The sequence below is a fragment of the Hetaerina americana genome, unplaced genomic scaffold (assembly GCF_022747635.1).
Source record: "Hetaerina americana unplaced genomic scaffold, ioHetAmer1.1.p SCAF_5, whole genome shotgun sequence".
Lineage (NCBI taxonomy): Eukaryota > Metazoa > Arthropoda > Insecta > Odonata > Calopterygidae > Hetaerina > Hetaerina americana.
Window position 1 is genome coordinate 41,986,304 of NW_027287095.1, and position 12,768 is coordinate 41,999,071.

A 12,768-nucleotide genomic window follows, 5' to 3' on the forward strand; every position below is an offset into this window, starting at 1 on the left:
AATTTAAACACCATGAAAGAGTGTAACAGAATGACTTTTACTCATTGCACAATAATATTTTCATTCATTTTTAACTTATAGGCAAGCGTTGTGAATACCTGACAAGTCTTCGATTTCTGCACAACAATTCCTGGGCTGAGTTAGAGCCACTTAGCACCAGACCAGAAGCCAACTTAACAGTAACATTTGCTACTAGGCAGCCAGATGGTGTTCTTTTATATGATGGCTCAGAAGATCAACATATTGCTGTGGAACTTTTCCATGGACGCATTCGTGTTAGCTATGATGTTGGAAATTATCCTGTCTCTACTATTTTCAGGTAAACATTTAATGACACTTTTAAGTTATTATCACAAAACTTTTAAAGTATACATGTATAAATAACTCCTCCAAAATTCTTAGGCATAGTACAAAAGTTGCATAGTTGTTTTAATTCAATTTTTAAAGGGCAATAGGGTTGCTAGATTAACTAATAGATACAATTATATAATTAAATTCTTTTTAAATGAATTTAATTCTCAGACAAGTGCATCATAATTTGTGTTCATAATATCTAATGTAAAATGAATCATTTCAATAGCTATGAAACAGTTAGCGATGGGAGATGGCATACTGCTGAGCTTCTGTCCATTAAAAAGAACTTTACCATGAGGGTTGATGGAGGCCCTGCTCGAAGCATAATCAATGAAGGTGAAAGGGAATACTTACGCCTTTCCACACCTCTCTTCATTGGAGGCATACCAGTTGATCCAGCAGGCAAATTAGCTCTTTCAAATTGGCACCTGAGGAATCTCACAAGCTTCAATGGTGAGTTATCATGCAGGTCATTGACCTGTGCAATTTATTCATACATAGTATACTCCTTCAAATCTAAATTATGAAACTAAAATAATTACATGACAATTGACAATTGATTGGATCAGAATGGACATTTCTGCATCTGATTTTGCAGCAGAAAAAAAGAGGGAATCAGCTGATACATTGATTTTTGCCATGAGTTTTTGCATAAACCTACTAAGTATGAACCATTTTGTTATTCAATTGTATGAGTAGAATATTTAATATAAAAAAAACCCATTAGAGAAACTGTGGGAGATACTGTGACAGTAACTTTTAACAGAGTAACTAAATGCACTTTACAGTGCAACAATTTCAGAGCGTAAAATTCATTCCCCTTGACTGGGGTTCAGGAAAATTAATGAGAGTAAGAGGATGCATTGGTAGCTTAGCTGGCTAAGCATTTAGCTAGACATCAAGGGATTCGGGTTTGAATTTCTGTCAAGGCAAATGATTTTTACCCTCTAAAATTTTTGCATTGCAAAGAAAACCCTAATCACTTCTTATAATGAATACTTTTTATGTATCAAAATTTTTCAATATATGTCAGATCCACTTCACTGAGCAAAGAGGATTTAATAGTATGTTTTTGCTTAGAAAGCATTATTTAACCATGTGAGGTAAATATAAGTAGTGTCTCTCCTATTCTCAGTCAGTGCATAATCAATCAAGGTCACACTGTTAAAGCACCCGTCCAATAAAAATTTCAGGTTGTCTTCGCCAATTGTGGGTCAACCACAAGCTCGTGGACTTCCAAAATGCAGCCAGACAGGAGAAGGTCACCCCTGGCTGCTCCTCCCCCAGTCACCAGCATCACACATCAGCATACTCGAGCCCCTCGCAGTCGCTGCATCACTACCACCAGCCCCATGAGTTGGTGATTGGGGAGGAGAGCGATCCATGGGTCGAGGAGGAGGAGGAAGAGATGCGGAGGAAGGGGAATGACCAAGACCCACTGGCACGGACAGTGGACATGGAGGAGCAGCGATATCCTGGAATGGCGTCGTCTCATAGCAGCACCAGCAGCAGAGGCAGTGGAGGAGGAGGAGGAGGTGGGTTGGGGGATGGGGGGGAAAGGAAGGGAGCGGCAAGGGTGCGGGAGGGCAGTAGTGGGGGGGGTGGAGTGGTGGTGAGCAGGAGGACGGTTGGTGGGGGGGGTACAGGGCAGGCCAAGGGTGGTGGGGGTAGGAATAAGGAGGATGTGTGCCTGACGGGCAGGCACCGCTGCCAGCGAGGGACCTGTGTGTCTCACCAAGGGACCAGAGGTGGGGGTCGTAGGGACGGGGGAGGTGGTGGTGGCAGAGGAGGAAGTGGTGGCTACACTTGCAGGTGCCGCAGCGGTTGGAGTGGTCGCTACTGTGAGAAAGGTTTGTCCCTACCTTCTCTTACGCCACACCTCCCCTTACCACTTGCCATGCACAGCTTTGACTAATAGCACGGACTACAAACTTCCAAGATACAGCATGGGAGGAAAAGGTTTGGTAGGTTTAGGGTGGGAGTGAAGCAGGGGGGAATTAAATTTTGTCATGGTTGAAAATATTCAGGAGTTTGATCATACATAGTGTTGGTGTAAAATAACACTCATGGATGTACCTGTATCTTTTATTTTAAAACAAACTTTCTTTGCTGTCACAGTTTTGGAATACTTTGCAGGGTGAAGAAGATATTTTTTGTTTAATTTCAAGAAGAAAGAATACCTGAAAAAGTTCTACCTGTTTACCTTGTTTAAAGTATGTATTTTATTTGAAATTTACAAGGACCTTAGTTTGGATTTTATTTGACTTAGGCATTCAAGTTTTAAATACCTTCATAAAGGTAGAATAATTCATGAATGTAAGGTTGTGCAATTATAATTTATAGTGTTGCCTATCATAATGTTTTAAAATATTGAAATTACATATTGAATAAATTATGTCAATGATGATATTAAATTGCTGGGAACATGATAAGAATACATACTATTCTTTTGAGTCATTAAGGCAATGATTTCAATATTATTTCAACAGGTAATGATAGAGAAATATTTATAGAAACAGCAGCACATACTAATTTTGCACTTGCTTTAATACTATATTGCATGAATTAATTTCTATACTAAAACTTGAAAATATTGCATGAATGGTTTTAAGTTAACTTGATGCATTTTGATATTTTATCATTCTTTTTATTTTGCCAGAAAAATTTAATAAACTTTCTGGCAGTTTTTCAGTACCACAATAGAGGAGTAAGGGCTGATTTGTTTAGTTTGAGTAATATCATTTTATTAAATTTAATTTTCCTGCAAAACTTTATTCTTGAAGCTTCCACTAGATGAATTTAGTACCAGTAGATGGATCAGAGTTCTATTAAATTTATACAAAGAAATTGGCGGAGATTAAATGGCAGATGGGAGAAAATATCAAATTTAGAATTAATAATATGGATAATAGAATATCTCAGTCACAATGAATACCAAATACCACTGTAAAACATGAACAAATAATAATTTTTGTCATAAAAAACTTCATTTCATTATGGACTGAATCAGTGTTTGACTTTCTTATTAGCATTTCAAAAATAGGATATCACACCAACATGAGGCATTACTTTAAAAAAAGGCAGTAATTTTAATGTGGTATAGTTATCCAATGGCTTACTAGTTAAACATAGATGCATCATTTTTATGTCATTTTTATGTTTCCTGTAGCCCCTACATGCCGTAAAGAGCAGACAAGAGAGTACTATGCCGAGAATGGATGCCGGTCCAGAAAGCCAGTCAAGATGGCTAGGTGTGATGGCAGTTGTGGAGGTGGCAGTGGAGGATGCTGCCGTCCCCGGAAGACCAAGCGCCGGAAAGTTCGTCTTATCTGCAATGATGGAACAAGATACACCCGAGATGTGGACATTGTTCGAAAATGCTCCTGCTCGAGGACTGGAGGAGCCAAATGCTATTAAAGTAAATGTTTTCTATGTACATTATATCTAAAATGCTAATGAAAGTACCATAAGGAGCAAGCATAAAATACCAAGGGTGATGTTACTGAATGGGTTCAATTAGCCCTCCATTACCTTGGTCTTGCCAAGGAATACTTTGGTTTGTTAGGTGTGCTATATACTGCATACCCTATGGCTCTCACTAGGGATCACATTTTTCATTTGGAAGGTTGTTGGAGAATGTGCATTTTCCCCGCATCTGACTACTGCTCTTCCCATCCAAAGTACATTTTCTCTCAGTCCTAATATGAAATATGAGGCTTGGCAATTTTCATAAAATTTTTGCAAGTTTCTCAGATTGTTAACATCAGTTTTTAAAATTAGTATCCTTTTCAAATAACTGCTCATTGTGGATTTTGGAATATTGGTTTCATGAATGAATCTTACTTGGCAAACCCTCGTCTCTGAAAGTGTTAAATTTCCTTTTAAAATATTAAAAGCAGGTTGATTATGAAAGATACTATGAGAAAGAAAACTTTGTAGAGTCAAAAAGTTATGAACATTTCCAAGTTATTGCTTTCTCGTGAGGCAGCAATGTAGTGAATTCAATGGACTGTGGGCTAAAATGGCAGCACTTCACGTGTACGATTTAAAAAAAATGGATGCATTCAACATTTTAGATTTCATCTGAAATATATTCCCTTGATTCCTTGCGAACTTACCATAAATATGTATGTTATTAAAACTAGTACCTTGGAATTTTGTGTTTGACATAGATTTTGTTATTGAGCCAAAATTGATTACTTTCCTGTTACTTACTTTTGAAAAGATACAGCATTTCACTTAAGTCTTCTTCTTTATTGCAGGCATTTCCACTTCTGTACCACAGTTAAAAGGAGGTATGAAAATCCTGTAAGATTGTTGAGCCATGAAGGATGTGAAAACAAATCCCTAAGTTTTATGGATTGACTGATTTTAATTCAGATGCTGAGTTCAGATGATACTCTAGGGATGAGGGAAGAAGATTGGCCCTCAGGGCCAGGGGATTGTGCTCCACAAAGATGAGAGGAAACAGAAGGATAAAATATAGTTAAACATATTGCAAGACAAAGTTTATGGACACAAGCTGGCAAAGTGAATGGAGTGATGGTTCAGGAGTGCAAGTATTACAATGAATAAGCAGTGAAGTGTATGAATAAAGAAATGGGCTCTATTCTTAAATTAATGTTGGCCCCTCTGTGATGACTTTAAAAAAAAGAAAGTACCCTTTATGCAAAAGAGCATTGATAAAACCTTTTCTAGTTATAAGCCAAGATTTACTATTGCGGATGAATTAGACCTAGAAAATCAAATTTTAAAGAATGATAGATAAAATGCCATGCTGGGAGATAGTTTGACAAAAGAGAAAGACTTGTCTGACATCATCAACCATTAAGCGTAAATTTCACCACTTTTTTTAACCAATTAGACGGGAAATGGTAATATCAGTGACTTTTTTGTTTTAAAATATACCTCATGATGGTGTTTTAAAAAAATGCACTGGACACTGCTGAGATCTTAAGGAAGTGAAAATAGATATCTGGTATTATTTATAGATGTTAAAACGTAAGAAATGAGTTGCTATTGGAACTATGAGTAACCAAGCCAAAATGGATAGCATTTACAAAATTGCTACTGTTTAAGTGACTAGGGAAAGCAATCTCTTTTAGAAAAAATCAGAAATCGTTCTTACATTTAGCAGCATTGATTGGAGACATTTATATATTTGTGGGAGAGACAAAATAATTTGCAAATATTCTGCACTGAATTCAAAATTTGTGAAGGGCAGAGTTATTTATCATGCATTGAAAATATCTGGATTCTTTATATATATATATGTATGGATGTGTTGGTATGTACTCATTAAAAGTGAGAGTTTCACGCATTCTCTTAAAATCTAGATGAAAATCTTTAACATTTAGTTGTAAATGTTTCTGATGTGGTATTTATTTTGTATAGGGGTAGGCTCAGTTTACTTACTCATGTGATCCATTACAATATTTTGTACTACTTCTTTTTGAAGAAACCCCCCAAGTTAAAATGTTTTAAATCAAATAGATGAATGGATATCGAGAGCCACATTATACCTACTTTTACCATCAATTAAACATGAAAATTGCATGAACGAGAAAATGAAGCCACCCTTTCATCATTTAGATAAGGAATTTAGTATATGTTTACATACACCTTTATTTTAATTTATTTTTAGCTTTTTTCATGGCAACTGGAAATAAGTAATACTTTGTACTAATATATGAAAAACTATCTATCTTCTTGAAATACATTCAAAATTGTATTTGAGTGTGTCTCTCCAGATTATGTCTCTCCAGCATAGAAAATGTCTATTTCCTGAAATGAAAATACTATAAACCATTTTTACAAGTTTCTATGCATACATTTATATGCCAATGCATATATAAAGCATGTAAAAGTTTTATTGTGGCATGTAAATAAGTTGTATTGCCATTGTTGCTTTTTGACGTATCAATACACAGTAACCACTAAAAGGAAATGTAGTGGAGATTTTTGTAATATATTGAGTGTATTATATTATCTTTACTCTTAAATACCAGACAAAAACACCATGGACTTTGAATAACGTATCAATGTAGAGTTGTAATCTTATTTGTCAAGGCTTGATGACCATATTTTGATGGAAAAAACAGTGTACATGTGTTGTAAGTGATGTCATAAATTTCAAAGGCATACTAATAGCTCTGATACATTGCCTGTATTAATTATTTGGTGGATTATTGAATGTATGTGTGTGTGGATGTTGGAGCCTAGAGTATGGCTTTATATGGAATGAGTTACATAAGTGAAGCTTTTGTTGTGTTCATATTTTTAATGTTACTGCATAAAAAATAATTGTTTTTGCTATCTCCGAAGCCTTTTCGAGAAATGTAGCTGTTTTTGAATTGAAGTGATGTTATAAAAGTCTCACTAGCCATCTCTTCATTTAAAAAAAAAATGGAAATAATTTATGGAATTCATCAGTGTTTGGAAGGAAATGTTCATAATTAGCACCATCAAAAATTAATCATTATCAATTGGCTAAGTTGCGGGCAATGTTAAATTCATATTTTAATGACTTCAGTGTCAAATCTAAATATTTCTGTGAGTAATTATGGGATTTCTTTGAGTTTCTGCCAAAGAAGAGCATATGCATTAGATAGGTTGTTGTTTATCTTGCATGAGATTGCATAGCCAATTCTGCAATTTTTACCCAACATATATAGGCATAGCTTGCCTTTGTATAAGGACTCATTGACCTATCGATTTTATAAACGTACATTCATATCCTACCTGACCAATTTTTATGGAAAAGAAAATGATTAACCATGATTCTTTGAAGTTTGTAGTGTAACCCTATCTCCAGAAAAACTATTCAACCACATGAAAATAAAATTCTAATAGGTTAATATTCCAAGAGAGTAACTGTAATGAAAAACTGTAGTTGCTTTGAAATTGCACATGATTGTTGCTGGTTGTTACAACCGTTACTTATGTGACTGTTTATACTGCTGAGCTACTTCTGTAGAATAATTTATAAAAGGAACTCTCCAAACACTGAAATTCAACATGTATGTATTTTAGTAAGTTTCTTATGGTAGTGTGTATGTGTATATTAATTTTTTCAATTTTATTTTATAATCAAGCCACACCTAATTTGTTTGCAAGAGTAAGGCATTTACCCTTTTGTGTACTAAAGAATAAAGCTTCCTTGGTGTAAAAATACTAATGATTTCCTAAGCTGATAGTCTTATTACGTAACAGTATTAGAATTACCTATGTAATTTTATCCATGCAAGTAATAAGTATAGTGATAATACATTCAATGTATTTTTATTTGGATTAATAGAATAAATTTTTTCAAATAATTGATATAAAAATAGGGTATCCATTTCATGGTAAAATCATAGCCCCTAACATATTTTTCTTCCCATATATTTCTATTGTACATGGGCATGATTTTTTCTAAAGCTTTGATATATTGTCAGAGTGAATACTATTATAAATTCATTCTAGTCTATACCTTACAAATTCTATTCTATCCCATTGCTCATAATGAAGGTAAGTGGTAAGGAAAGTCTATAAATTTGAGGAAGAATCCATTAAGATGAAATTCACCATCTGCATAACATTTTTCAAGAGCTTAATTGAAAAATGTTCACCTCAATGAATATATTATTAAGCATACCCTGTAAGTTTTCCTGTAATGACAACTAATTAGAGCCTAGTTAATGTGCAAAGCTATCCATTAGATATTGAATTCAGACCGAAATTCCACGTACACCAACTGTTCTGTTACTGTGTAAGTAGAGAGAATTCTTGCTTTCTAAGCCTTGAGAGAAGCCTACCATGGTCATAATAGATGTAGGAATCATATCATTAAGGGCCAGAGTGATAGTTGACAGAGATTTTAACCTACTTGGGATCTAATTGAAAGTATTATCATACTCTAGACAGTAGTTCCCATGAGGTCTCCATTTCATTATCCCATCTGATGGAGTACTGTATTTGAAGTATTTGACAAATGGTAGCCAAGTAGGAAACAATGGCGAAAGAAAATATCAATGCCAGTATTTAAATATGGGTCCTTTGCATAGGATGAGGTACTATAGCCATCACTTCATTTGATATAAATATGATATTTAGCTTTCAGATATTATTGCCTTAAGGTTGGATTACTTGATTCTCTCTAACAATTAGTAGAGTGTTTTAGTAGTATGTTGACTGTACTGGTGGAAGCCATGATATATGCTCCTCATAAGGTCATCCATGTCAGGTTGAAGGGAAGTCTGTTCCTCAGTGAGGGGGCTGCTGAAGGGGTGGGGATTTTAGTGATGGTGTTATGTTAAGGTTATTATTGAGGAAGCCAAAAGGAAACCACCTCAGTCATTTATCCTAATGAAATATTATGGACATAATTATACATATAATAAATACATTATTCATGTGGTATACGCAATCATATTGCAAGAATCTTAAAATTGTGAAAACAATGAAATTTAATATTTTAGTTTCAAGTATCTTTAAGAAGCATTAATAGAATTCATGGACATTGCTGTAGTGAGCTATTTTTAATCCAAAGTGCTAAGCTGTATGTCAAGAAGAACTACTTATTTCATGGCCAGTCTGTAATGGTGAAAATATCTGAAAATGCTATTTTACTCTCTTCCCAAACTTTCCCCCCAAAATTCCCTACTGAAAGTGAAATTTAAATATATTTTTGCTTCAGCATAATACATACATTTGAGAGTTTGAATACCTACAGTTTCATTTCATGTAAACAATTTTTGAAATATTTTAAGTAAAATATTCAAAATATCTAGAAATGAATTATGTTACTCCTAAATACTAAATTTGATACCCCATTTGTTATCCCTTATCTTGGTGTTACTGAGGAATGCATGGATGCATGTAATTTACCTAGGAGTCTTATATTGCAATTTCAGAAACTATAAATGTGTTTATTAGACTAAGAGACCAGATATGTAATAATTGTAATGATTGAAGATAAGTTGCGAGCTACCCCTTTGAATAAATCCTCCCCGGAGGGGAGAAGAGGTGGTAACCGCCCCTCCAGGTAGGTCTTACCCCTCCCACAAGACAAGGGTCAAGACCACCCCTCAGGGCAGGTCAGCCTCTCTTGCACTCCCAGCCCTTGAGACCAACCATCACCACGGCAAGCAGACCAAGTAACATTGTTAAAAGTTGAAGAATCAGTCCAATGGTGCAACATTGATGTTAATAAACTTTGCTACTAATCATTACTACATTCTAATATATGACCAAAGGTTTAAAAAGCATGGTACTGATGAAGTTTGCTGAGAGATGGCAGGATTACAATAATTGGTTATTGCAGCAGTTTTCTTGTTACCATTAAAAAATAAATAGTAACATAAAATTTACATGGATACTAAATGAAGGTGAAAATTTTAAAATATAACTTTGTATATTCTGAAGAAGTGAATTAATGATGTCTAAGTGTAATTCTCACAACATGGTTAGCTGGTGGTAGGTATCAGAGTACTTAGGTTTACAAAGGGCTGGTTTGCAATTGAGCAGACTTATCGCTTACTTATTGCGGGACTTAACATACAGCACTAGGTGAGTGCAGTGGATTGTGTTTGAGATGCTTGATTTGCCCATCCATGACGTGATCCATTCACTGAGATGGTGGCTGTAAGTTTATCCCCATTACTCAGAAGAAGTAATAAGCCGCCAGTGATGAGTTCGGCACATCCTTGACTCCAGGGTTGCCTGCTCCTTGTGCTGCAGCCGCTCATGGCTGTTTAAAAAACAACATATATACTTGAAGGTGTGCTCTCTTAATTGGAAGTGATTTACATAAGGAAATGATGGGATGGACAGGAACTTGGACAAGCCCAGGGTTGCCGGCCCTTCATGAAAATATGAAAAAGGGAATAGCCATCCCCTTGGCCAGTCAAATAGGTACTGCCTATTTGACTGGCCAAAACGTTGAATTGATGGGTCATCCTCCGTGCAGCCATCCTCTACAGCCTGCTGATACTCATTCCTTGTCAATCCATTTAATGCTTCTAAATTCCATTTCTTAACCCGCCTCACCTGCCTAATCTTTTTAATCGGTCGCTACACTTCATAACAACTAAATTGTGATCGGAGCTCGCATCCACTCCCGGAAAACTGTTCACATCGATCATGCTGTTCCTAAAGATTTGCCCGACCATAATATAATCAAACTAATACCTTTCTGGGTCACCTAGTATTTTCCATGTACATATACCACCGCTTTTTGTGGTGTCTAAACCAAGTGTTGGTGACGACCTACCCGTTTCCAGCAGAACTCAATTGCTTTCTCCCCGCGGTCATTCCTCGTACCTAAACCGTAGTCCCCCATCTCATCACCATATCTTCCTTCGCCCACCGTCGCATTCCAATTCCCCATCAATATCGAATGTTTCCTTGAAGGAACACACGCGATCCTCTAACTGATCGTATGCCCTGTCGATTTCTTCCTCCTTATGATTGCTTGGTGGTATGTATACCTGAACCATGACCAAGTTCGTCGGTTCTGCTTTTATCTATACTAGTAATATTCTATCTGTTTCTTGCTCTATGTTAGCTACGCTTCTTCCAAACTTTTTATTCAATATTATTGCAACCCCTCCCCGGCTCTCGTTCCCTCCGCTAAATGCTACTCTAGAACTATTCCTCCAACAATCCCCGCTAACCTTCCATATCGACCTAAAACATCTATATTCCCTCTCTCCATTTCTCGCTTTATACTCTGTAACTTCCCTGCCTAATTATTCTCCTAACATTTCATGTCCCTCTTCTAATTAAATACATCGTCTTATTTGTACTCTGTCCTATTACTGTCGCTTCCGCTTTACAAGGATTTCGTGAGAAAACGACTGCGAAAGCTTTGCCTCCCTCGCTGCCAGGTTCGACACAGTCAATTAAACCGAGTCATGTAGTTGCCAGAACTAATTTTTACTCTGGCGTCCATTATAAAAATCTTGGCATGAATAATTGAGATCGTTTTCCGTTTCCTTCCTCAATGGTGTTCTTAATGTGGTACCATCTCACAATGGCAGCCCACTGGGGTCAGACGCCATTGCAACAGCCTCATTGAGGAATACATAGATGCTGCGCGAATCCTTCTACCTTCAGGCATATGTATATACCGATAGGTCGAAGGATCCGTGCCGGGTACAATTGCTCCTGGTAGGGTCACCTCATGGGTTTCCCTTCTGCCGCATTACATTGTGGAAGCAGCGATAACCATGATGTATTAAAGTTGGCTCCTTTAAAAATAAGTTCCATTAATGTATACTTTGAAATTCATTCATGGCAATGAAACATTTATGCCTTCATAAAGTTTTTCTCCATCAGGGCCAAAAGGAAACTATCGTATATCATACAACGGTACATTTTTATATGATGATTGCCATTCCATGATTCGAGATGCTATGAATCGAATAGTTACAATGAACAACAAAATAATCCACGATCAATTTTAAAGCCTGGACTCACAGTGTGATACAAATTCTTTAAAACTTCCAAGTTACTCTAGCACTTATTGGCTCAATAAGGAAGAGAAAAAAAGTTTATCAGTGTTAATTAAAGGGTCTCATGGGCATGAAGAGTTGCTGTTAGGGATGCAACACTAAAAATTAGTATTTAATAAGCTCTAAGATGGTCTAAAGCTCTATTTAATTATGAGTAGGCATGATTTTACTAGTCTTGCACTATCAAGACATTTATCTTAAATAAACATTAACTTAATTCAGGAAAACATTCACGATTATTCAAAATTTAGACTTTTAAAGAATGGTTGTAATATTTCTGTTGTAGCTCTGTCGCAGTAAACAGGAAACTAGGAAAGCTAATTATACACAATGAAAAATTATTCAATTATTTATTTATTTTTATCTTAAAACCAATGAATTCCATGTAGCCCGCTGAATTCCCGTGTCATCCGTCGCAATTTCCCATTTTTACTATTTTCTATTCTCACTTTCCCATCATCTCTGCCCGTCTCGGCTTCTTCCCCTGATTGTTTACCCCCTCCTGCACTTGCTCCGAACACGCTTTAGTGTGTGACCTCACGTGACTTAGAATCTTAACGACACAGGATGGTGACCTCGGTTGCCGGCGTTGATCTATTAGAATTTTCGAGAGGCGAGCAATCGTTACCCGTTGATCCCTGAGAACACAGGGATAATCGAATAACGCACCTCTCCAGAATACGTAAATCCTCCTGCCGCATTGTGCCCTCACCTGAAAGAAATGTGGAGGGGCGGAGACTTACTCCCGCAACGCCACCTCTCGCCTGATGAGTGAAACACACACAATTGTGAGACGGTGAGAGCAGGAAGGGCTGGATTCATTTCGCGAAGCAAGGGAAAGGTAGGTATATGCCCGATGTCTTCAGCAATTTAGGAACTGGAAATTGTAATGCTGAACCTCTGAAGAAAGCATTTTACC

At 36.5% G+C, this 12,768-nt stretch overlaps 1 protein-coding gene across 2 annotated transcripts in view; it reads left to right on the plus strand.

Annotated features, from left to right (window-relative positions):
* sli (slit guidance ligand) overlaps positions 1–7,510 on the plus strand; it is a 587,738-nt gene extending 580,228 nt beyond the window's left edge. For both annotated transcript variants that reach the window (XM_071591752.1, XM_071591753.1), the window contains exons 30-34: positions 82–319; positions 581–807; positions 1,548–1,889; positions 3,524–3,772; positions 4,617–7,510. In XM_071591752.1, the coding sequence (XP_071447853.1) occupies positions 82–319; positions 581–807; positions 1,548–1,889; positions 3,524–3,771 (1,055 nt within the window). In that variant the 3' untranslated portion in view covers position 3,772; positions 4,617–7,510. The remainder of the gene's footprint in view (positions 1–81; positions 320–580; positions 808–1,547; positions 1,890–3,523; positions 3,773–4,616) is intronic.
* Positions 7,511–12,768: the final 5,258 nt, after the last annotated feature.